General features: G+C 46.0%; 1 protein-coding gene across 1 annotated transcript in view; it reads right to left on the reverse strand.

Moving 5' to 3' along the window:
* Positions 1 to 17,826, reverse strand: part of TMIE (transmembrane inner ear) — a 45,061-nt gene extending 27,235 nt beyond the window's left edge. Inside the window, exons 1-2 of the mRNA XM_074985528.1 lie at positions 17,787 to 17,826; positions 17,554 to 17,634 (exon numbers count right to left, since the gene is read on the reverse strand). Coding sequence (XP_074841629.1) covers positions 17,554 to 17,634; positions 17,787 to 17,826 — 121 coding nt within the window. The remainder of the gene's footprint in view (positions 1 to 17,553; positions 17,635 to 17,786) is intronic.
* Between the last annotated feature and the right edge of the window lie 489 nt (positions 17,827 to 18,315).

Consider the following 18,315-nt stretch of genomic DNA (forward strand, 5'->3'; position numbering starts at 1 on the left):
GTAGTTGTTTCTCATTATGTCAATCGCATACCTAGAATCAATGTATTTGCAGTTGACTATTATTAATGGTTCTCAATCCTGCCAGAAAGGTATAACAAGTGGGGTTCTGCAGGGGTCTGTTTTGGGACCGGTTCTGTTCAATGTCTTCATCAACGATTTAGATATTGGTATAGACAGTACGCTTATTAAGTTTGCAGCTGATACCAAGCTAGGAGGGGTTGCAACTGCTTTGGAGGATAGGGTCAAAATTCAAAATGATCCGGAGTAAACAGGATGAAGTTTAATAAAGACAAATGCAAAGTGCTCCACTTGGGAAGGAACAATCAGTTTCACACATACAGAATGGGAAGTGACTGTCTAGGAAGGAGTAGGGCAGAAAGGGATCTGGGGTGATAGTGGACCACAAGTTAAATATGTCAACAGTGTGATGCTGTTACAAAAAAGGCAAACATGATTCTGGGATACATTAACAGGTACGTTGTGAACAAGACAGAGAAGTCATTCTTCCACTCTACTCTGCGCTGGTTAGGCCTCAGTTGGAGTATTGTGTCCAGTTCTGGGTGCCACATTTCAAGAAAGATGTGGAGAAATTGGAAAGGGTCCAGAAAAGAGCAACAAGAATGATCAAAGGTCTAGATAATGTGACATGAAGAAAGGCTGAAAGAATTGGGCTTGTTTAGTTTGGAAAAAAGAAGATTAAGGGGGGATATGACAGCGGTTTTCAGGTATGTAAAAGGGTGTCATAAGGAGGAGGGAGAAAACTTGTTCTTCTTGGCCTGTGAGGATAGAACAAGAAGTAATTGGCTTAAACTGCAGCAAGGGAGGTTTAGGTTGGACATTAGGAAAAAGTTCCTAACTGTCAGGGTGGTGAAACACTGGAATAAATTGCCAAGGGAGGTTGTGGAATCTCCATCGCTGGTGATATTTGAGAACAGGTTAGATAGATGTCTATCAGGGATGGTCTAGAGAGTACTTGGTCCTGCCATGAGGGCAGGGGGCTGGACTCGATGACCTCTCAAGGTCCCTTCCAGTCCTAGCGTTCTATGATTCTGACTGTGAAGTCTGTCCTCACTGAGGGAGGTCGGCCAACGGGTGTGTTTCTCCTGTCAACCTCCCTTACTTCTCACAAGAGCAGGAGTACAGGGAGTCAACTGCAGATCCCAAAGAGATCAATTTCACATGTCTTTACCAGACAGATGAAATCAAACTCCTGGAAGATTGACCCACATCCTGGGAAGTATGCATGCCCTGAAAGTCCAGAATGTGTCAGACAGGCAAAAACACCACAGCTTACACCTACAGTTATCCCTTAGCATATGTCGGCGCTGAAATCCAGAGATGTCATTCACAAACTAGTGAGGCTTTGGCTAGTCAGAATAATTCTACCAGTGGAGCTGCTGTAGCCTAGGCTAACTGCCCAAGCATAACCGCCCCCAGCCAGACTTGTACCTGGGACTTCTGAAGCTCAGTGCAGGAGCCTCTACAGTTTGAGCTAAAAGAGCTTGTACTCAGGTTAGGCTGTAGAGGAGGTTAATTCATTCTTTCTCTCTATGGCTACAGCTGCACAAGGGGAAAACTTCAAAATAGCCATACTAATGGCCAAATCAGAGAATACTAATGAGGCACTGAAATGAATATTCAGTGCCTCATTAACATACTGCCAGCTGCAGCACTGCAAAGGTGCTGCGTTTCATGCGTGCGCGGCTCATCTACACGGGGGGTCCTTTTCGAAAGGACCCTGCAAACGTCAAAATCCCCTTATTCCCATCAGCTGATAGGAGGACAACTCAAATCAGCTGATAGGAATAAGGGGATTCTGATGTTTGCAGGGTCCAACTGAAAAGGAACCCCCATGTAGACGAGCCACATGCGAGCGAAATGCGGCACTTTCGGAGTGCTGCAGTCAGCAGCATGCTAATGAGGCACTGAATATTCATTTCAGCACTTTAGTATTCTCCGATTTAGCCATGATCATGGCTATTTTGAAGTTTTCCCCTAGTGTAGATGTAGCCTATAAGTGATCTAGCTGCTACTACCTGGACACTGAGCCACACCAAGGTGTGTGGGTTACACAAGCACATACCTTAGGTAGCTAACCTGTCAGGCAATGTCTGGACTAGAGGGTTTTGTTGGCATATTTGCCATTTTGTTGACAAAACCCTGGGGAGCATCCAAACGCTGAAGGCCTTCTGTCCACAGTAAATCAACACAATGCTGCACTTTTGTCGACAGTCGTATGCCTCTCCCCACAAGGAATACACCTTTGTCGACAGAGATCTGTTGACAGAAATCCAGTCTGGACATTATGGGGGCCCCTCTGTTGACAGACAGGGCTTCCAGGACACCGGGCAGTCCTGCCTGCTGTACTTCCGGCTGGCCGTTTTGTGGAGACACCGGCCAGGCAGTCCAGCCACTCTCTATCAGCAGAGCAGATCGCTCTGGCGATCGGCTCTGCAGTTTGGCCATGATTTGTAGATAGACGTTTTGTCAGAAGAGCTCTTCTGATAAAAACTTCCATCGACAAATCCCTGAAATCTCGACATAGCCTGAAGCAGAAACCTCCCTGCTCTTTTTAGTGAGTAACCTTGAAAGCTAGCTCAAGTAGGTCCACACCTGCTGGGCTGATGCCTTGTGATTGCTGTGTAGACATGCTGAGGGAGTGGTACAGCCTGTTCCTACCACCCAGCTTTGGAGACTGATGCAAGCATAAAGGAGGGGTGATGGGCTCACCTCCTCCACCTTTTGGAACAGTTTGTGCTCTGAGAGGCCTGGTGTTCTTGATGACCCTGCTCTGAGAAGCACTTTGAGTGGCTGATCCACTGAGCACGTGGCGCAAACAGGCTTAAGCGGCGTCTACACGACAGAGTTCCATTGACTGAAGTCACCGTTGACAGACATTTCCCAAGAGAACACATCCACACCTAATAGGGGCTCCCCCGTCGACACCCTCGGTCGACAGAGAGAGGCCAGACTGCCCTGCTGTCTGTTGACAGAACAGCCAACTGGAAGCTCTTCAAACAGAGCTGCCCAGGGAACCGGAAGCTCTCTCTGTCAACAGAGGGCCCCCTGGATCATGTACACTATTTTTCTGTGGACAGAATCTTTCTACAGAGGTGCTATGCCTCAAACTTTCAAGACAGAACTCTGCCGGGTAAAAGGTTGTGTTCTGTCGACAGATTCTAGACAGAACACGTGTAGTGTGAACGTTCCCGAGTTTTGTCAACAGAAGGCCCCTTCTGTTGACAAAATTTTGTAGTGTAGACACAGCTTTTGTGTTTTAATTCAAGTGTCAGAGGCTTAAATGCTTAGCTGGCCTCCTAAGACCCTTAGCACGTAGTCAACTTCAATCCCTGGTGGTATCCAAAATGATAGTTGTTACACAGAATTAGTTTAAAGAATGACTTGCACTCAAATGGCCATGCTCGTTTCTAAGCAAGGCGAGGACACAAACAGTCAAAGCAGACGCTCTGGGAGTCAGGCAATTTCTGCTTTGTTCCCAGGCTGGTACTGGCTCACTGTGTGACCATCGTCAATGTGTGTCTGCAGTACAAAGCAGAGACAATATTTGTTCTTTTGTAAAGCACAGTGAGGGCATTGTGGTAGTCCTGATTCTGGGTTGGTGAAACCTGCCTCAGTCCTTTTTTTGCAGTATATTATCAAGCCACTAGATGTCTCTTGGTGGCATCCTGAGTTCCAGACAGGAGGTGTGGACCTTAGGAAACAAAAGCCGGCACTCCAAGTCTGCGTCTACTCAAGCATGCTCTTTTTTTTAAAAAAAAAAAAAACTGGCCTTTTCCGAAAGAAACTGTAGAGAATCCACACCCAAAATGTGCTCTTTCAATCTGAAATCGAAAGAAGGCAGCAATTTTCCAGTAGCTCTCTTCCTCTCCCAGATGAGTAAGGGCACCTTTTTCCAAAAATCAGAGGGCTTGCCGAGTTAGTCTGTATCTTCAAAAGCAACAAAAAGACCCGTAGCACCTTATAGACTAACGGATATTTTGGAGCATAAGCTTTCGTGGGCAAAGACCTGCTTTGTCAGATGCATGAGTGGTAGGTAAGGTGAAGTGGGTCTTTGCCCACAAAAGCTTATGTTGCAAAATAGTGTTAGTCTATAAGGTGCCACAAGACTTCTTGTTGCTTTTTTTTTTTCCTGTTGCTTTCAGAAAAAAACATGTGTAGACACCTGGGGAGCCCTTTTTTCGAAAGAGCAGTCCTCATGGCGCTGGATTTTTTGATCCCCGGCTCCTTCTTTCAAAAGAGAGGGGGCTTTTTGGGATGCTATCGAAAGCTCAGATCGGGTTTTTTATCTACTTTTTTGTGTGTGGATGTGCTCATTCAAAAGAAGTTTTTTTCAGAAGAGATCTTCTGGGACAATCTCTTTCGAAAGTTTGCTGTAGTGTAGATGCAGCCAAGCTTTGTGGTAGCCTGATTATGTCTATATTTTGTCATTGTTTAATAAATGCCTCCTGGGTTAAGCCGGACTGTGATGATGTAGATCATGATGTGAGCAGTGAGTTATGTTATGCTGGTGCGTTTCCTGTGTTTGGGTGAAGTTTTGGGACAGACTTTGTTTATTTGATCCCCACCTGCTGTCTCTCTGTGCGCAGTTTTAGATAATACAACAGCCTTTCTTCTGCCCTTTGTCCTAATTATCCTTTCATATTGCAAACATTTCAGGGCACGGCTGCCTAACGTAGTCTGTTCAGCATTCAGCATGAAGCTCAACTGAGGCCAGAACAAATCAGGGAACCAAAACATTTCCTGCGAGATTCTTGGAATAAAAAGTGTTTTACTCTAACATTCAGCTGAAAAAATGTTGGGTTTTTCTATGGGAGGTTTCAAACTGACTTGACATGATAATTTTCGTTTTGAATTGGTGTTTTGGAAATCAAATGGATTCCTTTAGTTTAGTGGCATTCGGTATTTTTTACACCAAAGGAGAAACAAAGATCACTTTAATTCAGATGAAAAAAGAATTTTCAGTTGTACATTCCCAGTGGGAAATATTTCTTTTTATCAGAATGGACTTTTCCTGGGAAAACTCCAGCTTTGGGACAGAACTGTATTTATATATCAGGTAAATTTTTCATAGGTAAAATCTCAACTATTTTTAGTCAAAATGTGTATGTGCAAGTTACTCTAATCATAGAATCCTAGGGCTGGAAGAGACCTCAGGAGGTCATCAAGTCCAGCCCCCTGCCCAAAGTAGGATCAACCCCAACTAAGTCATCCCAGCCAGGACCTTGTCAAGCGGAGACTTAAAGCCCTCCAGAGATTCCACCACCTCTCTAGGTAATGCATTCCAGCGCTTCACCACCCTCCTGGGGAAATAGTTTTTCCTAATATCCAACCTAGACCTCCCCCACTGTAACTTGAGACCATTGTTCCTTGTTCTGACATCTGTCACTACTTGGAATAGCCTCTCTCCTTCCTTGTCAGCGCCCTCCTTCAGGAAGTTGAAGGCTGCTATCAAATCACCCCTCATTTTTCTCTTCTGCAAACTAAATAAGCCCAAATTCTTCAGCCTCTCCTCATAGGTCACGTGCTCCAGCTCCCTAATCAGGTGACAGCATTCATATGTCTCCACTGTGTTGTTAATTGTATGCTCTTAACTGGGGAAAGAACCGTACTGATTTTAGCATTGTAGTTTGAAATCTACAGGAAAGTTGCAATACATACATATATATATATGTGTGTGTGTGTGTATATATAGGTATATTAGCTGATTAAAAAGGAGAGTTGGATCTAGAATCCAAGTCAATGATGGATCAGACAAATTTTAAATATTATTTAAATACATGATACTATTGTGTTGCTGAAATTCTATATGGCCTTTTATGCAGAAAGTGAGATTAGATCATCATGATGGTTCCTTCTGGTTTAGAAGCCTGTGAATAAAAGAACAGTGCAAAACAGGACAGTGTTTCCTGCTGGGGATGACACAGCTGTCCTAGGAAGCTGAAGCAAATAGGAAACAGCAGTTACTTTATTTGCATGTAACTTTGTTTTATCTCTCCTAACACACATGCAATATTTTGGCAGTGTGTTTACTACTTCATTGGTTTCTTCTACATCCCAAGGAGATAAGAGTCCACTGTTGAGAAAGGAGTTGTGATGTTGCAATGATAGTATAATGTGCTGTACTGGGGCACAAATGCTGCAACCTGATCATAGAATCATGGAATCCGAGGGCTGGAAGGGACCTCAGGAGGTCATCACGTCCAGCCCCCTGCCCAAAGCAGGATCAACCCCAGCTAAGTCATCCCAGACAGAACTTTGTCAAGCTGGGACTTCTAGGGATGGAGATTTTACCATCTAGGCTGCATCTACATTAGCCCTTCTTTTCGAAAGGGGCATGGTAATGAGTGAGGTCAGAAGATGCTAATGAGGCGCTGCCATGAATATGCAGTGCCTCATTAGCATAATAGTGGATGTAGAAATTTGAAAGGACCCCCCCCAGTCTTCGAAAGCCCCTTATTCCTAAAACCAAATGGGAATAAGGGGCTTTCAAATGGGGGGGGGGGCTTTTGAAAGGCCCCCGTCTACATGAGCGGTGCATGATTTGAAAGTGGCACTTTCAAATGGCTGCATCTGCCATTATGCTAATGAAGTGCTGCATATTCATAGAAGCACCTCATTAGCATCTTCCAGCCTCGCTCATTACCATGCCCCTTTTGAAAAGAAGGGGCTAGTGTAGACATAGCCCTTGTGACGTGGGCTTTAACTATGATCTTCTGACTAACAGGCACATAAGCGCCAGAGCTGAAAACAAAGGAGCACCTCATTTCAAAGCAATCAGCATGCTTGAAACTTAAACTATTTTTATAAGTTGCAAATAACTGACACTATAAAATTGAGATGGGGCAAAAAATCCTGGATCCAAATGCCCACCAGCCTGGGGAAGATCGGAATCAGACCTAGATCCAGTCACACCCATCACCTAGGATAAGATCTTCATCTGGTGTAAATTAGCTCTCAGGAGGATGCTTGCTGTTCTTTGTTCTGAGAAAACTGGAACAATCCAGTTATTGCATGAAATATGCTCTTCTTTTCTATTCATGACCTTGCTTTCCTAATTTGGTATTGTCTCCTTATTTGGGACTGAGAGATCTGAGCTGTATGCCAACTATAAAAGCTGTGTAGCTTTCTTCCTGAGCAGGGCCTCTCTTGACTGCGCAGTCTGTCTGTGTTGGTTAGTGAAGAATCTCCCCGCAGCTGCTTTATCTCCTTCAGTAAAGGTGCCTCTGGCAAATCTGAGATAAACACAACGTGAAGGCCGTGTTTTCTTCCACACCTATTTAATGGGTCTTAAGCGGTACGTAGATCTTGTGCTGCTGGTCACAATCCTACATAGGTTACGTCTTCCTGCTGAGCAGCACCTGTGGGTCAATCAGAAGAGAACTGTGCTCTGATCAAATAAAAACCCAAATTCCTCGATGGCTTGAGCAAATGGAGAATGGAAGCAAACCCTGGGTAGTGCACAGGCAGAAATTCCCATGTTCTTCTGCTAATGCCTCTGAGCATTGCCACTAGCACGCGATATCATAGTACAAGATGTAATTGAGCTTATATCCCCATGGTGGACCTCCAGCCTGTAGTGCTGTCAATTGAGCATTTCTGGCTGTTATGTACTTTAACTAAGCAGGGACGTTTTCTGCTGCTGCTGCTCCTTCAGCACTTAAACATAGAACATCTCCATTATCAAGTACCGGATAAAGCATCCTTAAGTCATTCTCTGTTCTTCATGGCTCAATGAAATTTTGCGTATTGGCGGAAACATCTGCCCTGCCCATTTTTAACCTTCCAAAAAAGAATGCTTATTTAATGGTGTGAATCTCCTGCCTGGCATTTATACTTCAATGGCAGCAGCAAGGAGGTAAATTAAACCTGTAACGCTTCACATGGAGCATCCTGGAACTGAATTAACTGTGCATGTGCTTTAGCTGTAAGAGCTTTGTTAGTATCTGTTAAATAATAGCAGATTCCTGTGAACATCTGTGTTTGGTTATAATACACGAGTCCCATCTTAATCTCTCACTATCTTTACACTGGTGCGACCACAGGAACTTCAGTGTAATGTCTCCCAATTGAGCTGGTCCAGAAGAGAGATCCAAACAGCACTGTATCTTATTACCGTGGTTCCCAACCACAGCTTCAAGGGCTGATATCCTGATACGAAAGACTTTTGTGGCTGGTACTGCACTGTGGTGCTGAGATTCACTCCTGCATATAGCTACTGTGTTGAGCCCCAATACCCTCCACGGTGCCCTTCTGAGTCAGCCCTGTGAGCTCTCCCCCACCATGCAGTAGATGAGGCACTACTTAGAACGTTGTTCCCATAGTAGCAGGATTTGGACTGGGCCTACTGCCATGGTGATTTAGACTATTCAAGTTCGGGTGGCTGCCACTGACGGGTCTGAGTTTGCCAACACTGGTAGCTGAGAAATCAAAGCTGCCCCCAGTAAATAGCCATGGAGACAGGGCAGGGTCTGGCAATAGGGTGCCTCTTGAGGGCATTACCCACCCCACCCCTCATTCAGCCAAAATCCCAATACTCAGTTTTGCCTGGGTTGCATAACTCACTTAGCCCCTTCTTCCTTCAGTATGGTGAACTGTGACGGTGGCTCCTCCTACGTTATGAGGAGTCTTTGCTTCTGCTTCATATCATGGGCTTCTTCTTCTGCCCCCCTCTTCTTCATGTCAGCTCACCTCAAGCCTCTCCCAGCTGTTGCTCTCACTCCCATCTTCCCCCGGGGACCACACCCTCTTCTCACTCCAGAGTACTAAGTGTCCCATAGGCAGAGGAACGGCCATTTTGGGTCAAAAATGGTCCTTCAAGCCCACCATCCTGTCTTCCAACAGTGGCCAATGCCAGGTGCCCCAGAGGGAATGAATGGAACAGGGCAATATTCAGTGCTCCATCCCTGGTCATCCACGTCCAGCAGCTGGCTATCAGAGGCCTACGGGCACCCGGGGCATGGGATTACATTCTCATCCATCTGGGGGAATAGCCATTAATGGACCCCTCCTCCATCAACGTATCTAATTCCTCTTTGAAAGCAGTTACTCTTTTGGCCTTCATAACATCCCATTGTAACGTGCCCCACAGGTTGCACGCTGTGTGAAGACGTCCTTCCTTATAACTAGTTTAAACCTTCTGCCTATTAATTTCTTTAGGTGACTCCTGGTTCTCGTGTTACGGGAAGGAGTGAATAACTCTTCCCTATTCACTTTCTCCATACGACTCATGATTTGGAGACTTTTATCATACTTCACTTTCGTCACCTCTCTTTTAATCTGAACAAGCCCAGTCTTTTTAATGTCCCCTCATATGGAAGCAGGTCCATTCCCCTGATCATTTACGTTGCCTTTCACTGCCTCTTTTCCAATTCTAATATATCTTTTCTGAAATGGGGCTACCAGAACAGCATGCATAATTCCTGGTGCAGCTTCAGAATATGAATGGATTTATATAGTAGCATGAGAATATTTTCTGTTTCATCTGTTCCTTGGGGTTTCTAAAATTCTGTCAGTGGTTTCGAGTGCTGCTGCACAGACGGTGTTTTTTCAGCGAACCATCCATGGTAACTCCAAGATTTCCTTCTTGAGTGAAAACAGCGAATTCGGACTCCACCGTTCTGAATATATAGTTCAGAATATATATTTTTGTCCAGTTGCACAATTTTGTGAGCACCCTTTGTAATCCTTCATAATCAGTTTGGAACTTAATGAGCTTGAGTAATTTTGTAGCTCCACAAATTTTGCCTTTTCACCATTTAACCCCTTTTCTAGACCGTACACTGACAGCAGAGCTCCTTGAGGGAGCCTTTCTATTCACCTCTCCCCATTGTGAAAACTGACCAATTATTCACAGTGTTTCCTGTCTTTTAACCAGTTACATATCCATAACAATGGCCATCCTGGGTCACACCAAAGGTCCAGCTAGACCAGTACTCTGTCTTCCAAGAGTGGGCAATGCCAGATGTCCCAGAGGGAATGAACAGAACAAGGAATCATCAAGTGATTCCCCCCACATAACCCGTTCCCAGCTTCTGACAGAGGCTAGGGACACCATTCCTATCCTTCCCGGCTAATAGCAATTCATGGGCCTATCTGTCATTAATTTAGCTAGCCCTTTTTTGAACCCTGTTAAAGTCCTGGTGTTGACAACTTCCTCTGGCAAGGAGCGCCACAGGTTAACTATGTGATGCTTGAAGAAATACTTCCTTTTGTTTGTTTGTTTTAACCAGCCTTCTACTTCCTGAATGGAGGCTCTAATGAGGATGGAGAGAGGCTGTTCTCAGTAGTGAAGAATGATAGAACAAGGAACAATTGTCTCAAGTTACAGAGGGGGATGTCTAGGTTGGATAGTCGTGTCACACTGACAGACCTGGGTTGCTAGCCCCACCGCTAGAACCTGCAAGCAGAGGGTCTAAAGCCCTGTACTCTACCACATGAGCTAAGGGTTAGCTTGCTTGCAGCTGAGGCTGTAGAGCAGAGACTTCACTTACCCCAGATGAGGTCTCAGTGCTTCTGGGTACTACATGCTTCCCTGGGCTGAGGAAGTGTGTCTCAAAGCTTCTGAGACCTTCCAGCAGTTCTTCGGCTAAGGCACAAAATGAGCTCAAACTAGCTACAAGCATAAAGGGAAACAAGAAGGCTTTTTACAAATACATTGGTAACAAGAGGAAGACCAAGGAGAGGGTAGGGCCATTGGTCAGTGAGGAGGGAGAAACAGTAACAGGGAATTTGGAAATGGCAGAGATGTTCAATGATTTCTTTGTTTCGGTCTTCACTGAGAAATCTGAAGGAATGCCTGACATACAGAATGCTAGTGAAAAAGGGGTGGGTTTAGAAACTGAAATAAGAAAAGAACAAATTAAAACTCACTTAGAAAAATTAGATGTCTGCAAATCACCAGGGCCTGATGAAATGCATCCTAGAATCCTCAAGGAGCTGATAGAAGAGGTATCTGAGCCTTTAGCAATCATTTTTGGTAAATTGTGGGAGACGGGAGAGATTCCAGAAGACTGGAAAAGGGCAAATATAGTACCCATTTATAAAAATGAGAACAAGAATAACCCGGGAAACTACAGGCCAGTCAGCTTAACTTCTGTGCCAGGAAAGATAATGGAGCAGGTAATTAAAGAAATCATCTGCAAGCATTTGGAAGGTGGTAAGGTGATAGGGAACAGCCAGCATGGTTTTGTTAAAAACAGATCATGTCAAACCAATCTAATAGCTTTCTTTGATAGAATAACGAGCCTTGTGGATAAGGGAGAAGCAGTGGATGTGGTATACCTAGACTTCAGTAAAGCATTTGACATGGTCTCACATAATATACTTATCAATAAACTACTCAAATACAACTTAGATGGGGCTACTATAAGGTGGGTGAACAACTGGCTGGATAACCGTACCCAGAGAGTAGTTATTAATGGTTTTCAATCCTGCTGGAAAAGTATAACTAGTGGGGCTCCGCAGGGGTCTGTTTTAGGACCGGTTCTGTTCAATATCTTCATTAACGATTTAGATATTGACATAGAAAGTACACTTATTAAGTTTGCAGATGATACCAAGCTGGGAGGGGTTGCAACTTCTTTGGAGGATAGGGTCATAATTTGAAAGGATCTGGTTAAACTGGAGAAATGGGCTGAGGTAAACAGGATGAAGTTTAATAAGGACAAATGCAAAGTGCTCCACTTAGGAAGGAACAATCAGTGTCACACATACAGAATGGGAAAGGACTGCCTAGGAATGAGTACAGCAGAAAGGGATCTAGGGGTTATAGTGGACCACAAGCTAAATATGAGTCAACAGTGTGATGCTGTTGCAAAAAAAGCAAACGTGATTCTAGGATGCATTAACAGGTATGTTGTGAACAAGACACGAGAAGTCATTCTCCCGCTCTACTCTGCGCTGGTTAGGCCTCAGCTGGAGTATTGTGTCCAGTTCTGGGCACCGCAGTTCAGGAAGGATGTGGAGAAACTGGAGAGGGTCCAGAGGAGAGCAACGAGAATGATCAAAGGTCTAGAGAACATGACCTATGAAGAAAGGCTGAAAGAATTGGGCTTGTTTAGTTTGGAAAAGAGAAGATTGAGGGGGGACATGATAGCAGTTTTCAGGTATCTAAAAGGATGTCATAAGGCAGAGGGAGGGAACTTGTTCTTCCTTGCCTCTGAGGAAAGAACAAGAGGCAATGGACTTAAATTGCAGCAGGTGAGGTTCAGGTTGGACATTAGGAAAAAGTTCCTAACTGTCAGGGTGATCAAACACCGGAACGAATTGCCGAGGGAGGTGGTAGAATCTCCATCACTGGAGATATTTAAGAAGAGGTTAGATGGATGGCTTTCAGGGGTGGTCTAGAAAGTACTTGGTCCTGCCATGAGAGCAAGGGGCTGGACTTGTTGGCCTCTCAAGGTCCCTTCCAGTCCTGCTCTTCTATGATTCCCAGCCAATGCACCACTTGCAATGCTGACAGACCCAGGTTGCTGGTCCCAAGACTAGAACCTGTGAGCAGAGGGTCTAAAGCACTGCTCTCTACCACATGAGCTAAAGGTTCATGGCCTGGGGAACACTGGCAGAGAGGAACAGTGATGGCAGGGCAGTCAGAACAAGTGCTCAGACGATGAAGGAAGCCAGGTGCCTTCTTCCCTGGTGGGGGGTGAACGCGGGCAGAGGCACCTCTGAATCCTGGCTCCTCACAGACCAAGGCCAAGCACTGTAAGGAGGGAAGGTGAGGGTTATGGCAAAGGAAGTTCTGGCTGCAGAACTCGAGGACAGCAGGTGGAAGGCCCTGCTGGCAGTTCTATGACTAGGAGCCCTGCTTGTGGCGTTTTCCCTAATTAATGTCGGGTTGCTTCCCTGCTTTCATTAACCGCTCAGACTCTGTGCTTACTCAGAGTTGCCCAGAGGGTGGTGTGTTGTCAGCGTACTGGGTTGGGCCAGTGTATAGATGGAAAGGAACCCCTAGCAATTGAATCAGGCCCTGATCGGTGCCAGGTCCACCTGTCAGCAGAGCTATCCTGTCCCTAAGACAGTCCCTGTGCATTGGGGGGGGGGTCCTTCAGCAGAGAAGCGGGGTGCAGCGGGCTGGGAGAGTGGCACACTGGGGTGAAATAAAGCAGCCTGCTGGGTTGCTCCAACTCCCATTGCCATGGTGAGGGTGGGGGTCCAGGGGTGAACCTTGCTCCTGCCCAGGTCACAGTATTACCCTGGCTTATGTCACAGGGAAGAGGGGGAAATGGGGCAGAGGAGGGGAAGGACTTGAGATAAGGGGTGAAGCAGAGGACGAATGGGGGTGGAGTCAGAGAAGGGCGGGGCCTGCAAGGGGAAGGGATGACACAGGCCCCGCCCCGTCGCACCGTGAGGGGACTTGCCCCAGGTTCCATACCCTGCAAGGGGTGGCCCTGCCTGGCATGAAGGTTACATTTGAAAGGTGCTCTCTCTTTCTCTTTCTCTCCCTCTCTCCAACAGAAGTCTGGCCAATCTAAAATATTGCTTCCTCGCCTTTGCGTCTCAAATATCATGGGACCAACACAGTAACACCAACACTGTGTCTCACATTAGCACTCATCCTGCTGTGCAGGAGTTAGAGCTTGGCTGAAACCCTGAAACGGGAACGTTCAACATTTTACCATGAATGAGCCTATCTCAGGACAGCCTTGAGGCTGATATAAATTGATAGCAAAGCGATGCCTGAGGAAGAAGGAAGTTACATGTTCATTTTCACTGGTCCTGGGAATTTAACCAAGCTACGTTGTTGAAATCCATCTCCTCGGGCTCCCCTACTGAAATGCGTTTGTAATACAATCCTGCCATCTCCTGGTAACAGGGAGGATCACAGGCCAGAAACCAGGACCTTAAAAGCTGTCACCTGCTAAACAGGAACAAACAAACAAAACCCCCTAGCAGTCCTGTAGTACCTTACAGGGCTCGTCTACACTAGCCTCCTCCTTTGAAAGGGGTATGTAAATGAGCCCCATCGGAGAAGAGCAATGAGGTGCCGTGCTGCATATGCATCACCTCACTAGCATAATTCCTGCCGTGCAAACTTCGAAGTTAGACAGTGTAGCCGTGGGCACTTCAAAGTTCCCGTATTCCAAAGACTAACAGGAGGGCTCCCCTGCAGCTCAGCTCCCAGAACTCCCTTGCTCAGGTGCTGTCTGGTCCAGTAATGTTTGTGGTCCTGCTGGACAAGGGATGTTGCTGAATGAGAGAGTTTCAACCCGTAGCTGATATTCCCAGATGGATAGAGAAGAATTGGGATATGCTGGCCAGGTGGGTGCAACACAGAGTGGGCCCATAAACGCCATTATCCCCGGGTACAAACGGTGACACAAGGAGAAGATAAAAGAAACCCCACCTAGCTGGCTGCAAATGAATCAGGAAACTGACTACAAGCAAGAGAACAAGTAGCCAGAGAGTGACGGCTGGGGGACAACATGGCACATCTTCTAGGACAGCTTAACTGCCGGGGGAGACATTGTTATCATGCCTGGATGGATGCCTGAACCTTGTCCCTGGGGTGACCACTGTCAGACAAGAGTCCCTCCAGCTTGTGTTGCTGGGGATAGGGAAGTGAGTAACTCACACTGGGAGCTTTCCTTTCAGTCCCCAAGCTTCAGCCCCCTCCCTCTCCTAAACAGTGATCTTGTCCTCCCACTCTGCCCTAGCCACAGATACCGCAACCCCTACCTTGAACCCCTCCGCTCCCCCATCAGGGTGCTGTTCCAGGACACTGCAGGCTGGTCCCCACTGAGGAAAGCTCACAGTGCAGGTTGCTCATTCCCCTATCCCCAATGCCACAACCAGGAGGGACACTTGTCTCACACTTGTCACACTATGGCCAAGTGTGCAGATGAAGGCGAATGTGGCAGAGGCCATAAAGGGCAACTCCTCAAGGAATAACTGGCATCCAGCCTCTTTGTACCCATCCCTGCCTTGTCCACGAAGCCCTCAGATTTGGTACAAAAATAAACAAATGCATCTGGTTTTAGTAAATGAACTTTTTTCAATGCAAATACAAGGGAGTTATGAAAGAGGTAGCAAGAGATGACTTTAAAAGAATAATTCTCATGGATTCCACTGTTTGCCCACCTCTCCTTCCCTTTGTCCTTTTCCTTTTTCTTTTTCTCTTCCTTTTTCATAGGTTTCGCCCTGTACATAGAAAACTGGACATAATGTTGAAAGAACTTCTTTTGACCTATGTTTACCTAAGACTTCTGCCTCCACTGGCTCTGTCCACACTACAGTGGTCCTTCAAAATAAGTTCTTTCAAAAGATCTCTTCCAAAAATACTTCTTTCAAAAGATCGCAACTGCACACAAAAAAACTGATTGAAAAAGCGATCCGTTCTTTCAATAGCGACCACACCCCAGCCACCCTTGAAAGAATGGGCCGGGAAATGCCACAGATTGAAAAATCTGGTGACATGGAGAATGGCTCGTTCTTTATTCAGCTTTGGTGAGGCTGCATCTGGAGTACTGTGTCCAGTTCTGGGCCCCCAATTATAGGAAGGATGTGGATGCGCTGGAGAGGGTCCAGTGGAGGGCGAGCAAAATAATTAGGGGGCTGGAGCATATGACATATGAAGAAAGGTTGAGGGAACTGGGACTGTTTAGTCTGCAGAAGAGAAGACTGAGGGGGTACTTGATAACAGCCTTCAATTTACTGAAGGGAGGCTGCAAAGAGGCTGGAGAGAGGCTGTTCACAGTGGTCACAGATGGCAGAACACAGAGCAATGGTCTCAAGTTGCGGTTGGGAAGGTCCAGGTTGAACTTTAGGAAAAACTTTTTCACTAGGAGGGGGGTGAAGCATTGGAATGGTCTACCCAGGGGAGTAGTGGAGTCTCCATCCCTGCAGGTGTTTAAGTCTCAGCTCGACAAAGCCCTGGCGGGGTTGATCTGATGGGTTTGGTCCTGCTTAGAGTAGGGGGCTGGACTCAATGGCTTTTTTAGGTCTCTTCCAGTTCTATTGTTCTATGATTCTATGATTCTGTGAAAAAAGGGTCCCTGGGCTATCTACACCCATTTTTGCTGAAAGACTCTTTTGGAAAAAGGTGCTCTTCCTCAACTGGGAGTGGAAGGGGGCCTGTGGAAAAAGAGCCACATTCTTCCGATTTAATATGGAGAGATCAAATTTTGTGTGTAGACACTCTGTGGGATTTTTCAAAAGAACCCCAGCTTTTTCAAAAAAACTCACTAGCGTTGACACAACCAACACTATGGTAACATAGCCAACATAACATACATACAACATACAACATACAACATACAACATACAACATAATATGGTAAGTAAAAAGAATATTTTGTGTCCATCGCCCTCTTTTTTTGCATGTGGGGTGCTGAAGAGAAAAAATAATAGATTTTTGTTTTAAATAGGTCAACGCATTTTCCTCTGATGAATCAGAAGCCTTTCTACATGGGCAAACAAATGTCGATAAAATATTGTCTGTTCTATAGAATTGCAGTTTGTTTTTGAAATGAATGTTGGTTTTGTTAATATTTTAATGACAATCCAGATGGAAATCATATTCACCAGATGAAAGCTTCTCCTGGCCATTCAGAAGGTGCCGTGGGTTGTTCCTTTTTAAGACAACTTAGCAACTGTGAAATAACTGCTTTAAACTGTTGACCCCTGGCTAAGCAGCAGTACAGCGGAAAGGGACTTAGGGGTTATGGTGGATGAAAGGCTGGATATGAGTAAACACTGTGCCCTTGTAGCCAAGAAGGCTAACAGCATATTGGGATGCATGAGGAGGAGCATTGCGAGCAGATCTAGACAAGTGGTTGTTCCCCTCTATTTGGCACTGTTGAGGCCACATCTGGAGTACTGTATCCAGTTTTGGGCCCCCCAGTATAAAAAGGATGTGGATGTGCTGGAGCTGGTTCAGCGGAGTGCGAAAAAATGATTAAGGGGCTGGAGCACATGACCTATGAGGAGAGGCTGAGAGATCTGGGCTTGTTTAGCTTACAGAAGAGAAGACTGAGAGGTGATTTAATAGCAGCCTTCAGCTTCCTGAAGGGGAGCTCAAAAGAGAACGGTGAGAAACTGTTCTCAGTGGTGTCAGATAGCAGAAAAAGGAGCAATGGTCTGAACTTACAGAAGGAGAGCAGTAGGTTGGATAGTAGGAAAAAAACTGCTTTCCCAAGAGGGTGGTGAAGCACTGGAATGCGTTGCCTAGAGAGGTGGTGGATTGTCCATCCCTGGAGGTTTTTAAGTCCTGGCTTGACAAGGTCCTGGCTTGGATGACTTAGATGGGGTTGATCCTGCTTGAAGCAGGGGGCTGGAGTAGATGATCCCCTGAGGTCCCTTCCAGCCCTGGGATTCTATGATTTTAAGAACACACAAGCACATACCGTGGAACCCTAATTCCTTGGGAAATGGTGCCTTTGAAAAAACAGACCAAGCACCTGTTGCAAGTGGACACTTCACATCACTGCAAAGAAGCTCTGGTGGGTGAAGGATGGGGCCCCTAGCCCAGGAGCGGAGGGCAGAGAATTGTGACTTACTGACTCCCAGGATAAAGATGGCAAAGATTCCAATCACCTGCCAGAGGCGTAGCCCCCAGAACACCACGGTCTCTGAAGTGACAGGGTCCGGTTTCTTTTTGGGGGGTTCGGTGGTGGCCTAGAGGAGGAAGGAGAGTGGTTAATGCACTGCACCATAACACAGCACAAAGCCTTCCCTGGCTGATGAGAGACAGGTCACTTCTCCACAGCATTGACACCAACAGGCTGTGCCTGTGGGGCTGTGCGGCCCAATAAGTGAGAACACCTTACAGCAAAGTCCTGAGGCATGGCACTGGGGTTCATTAAACATGCCACCAGCTCTAACAATTATACAGAAAGCCTGGTGGTATCATGTAGAGGGGTTTTTTGTAAAGTCCCAGCTCCTGGAGTCATGTGATGATGCAAGAATCACACCTTTAATTTAAAAAGAAAATGAGAACCCCTTAGCTACCTCTACGCTAGAGAGTTTTGTCGACAAAACTCGTGGAGTGTCCACACTAAAAATGCATTGTGTCAACAGCTAATCGACAGAACACGGCACTTTATTGACAGCCTTCCTTCTCCCCTGCTTGAGGCAGAATGCCTTTCTTGGCAGAATCTGTTGACAAAAAGGCTGTGTGGATACTCCAGGGGGCTTTCTGTTGACAGACAGAGCTTTTGGTTACCTGGCAGCCCTGACTGCTTTGCTTCCAGTCAGCTGTTCTGTTGAGAGAGCAGCCGGGCAGTCCAGCCACTCTCTGGAGACAGAGCAGATCACTCTTTTAATCCACTTTGCTGTCTTGGTGCAATCTGTCAATAG

The sequence above is a fragment of the Carettochelys insculpta genome, chromosome 2, assembly GCF_033958435.1.
Source record: "Carettochelys insculpta isolate YL-2023 chromosome 2, ASM3395843v1, whole genome shotgun sequence".
Classification (NCBI taxonomy): Eukaryota; Metazoa; Chordata; order Testudines; family Carettochelyidae; genus Carettochelys; species Carettochelys insculpta.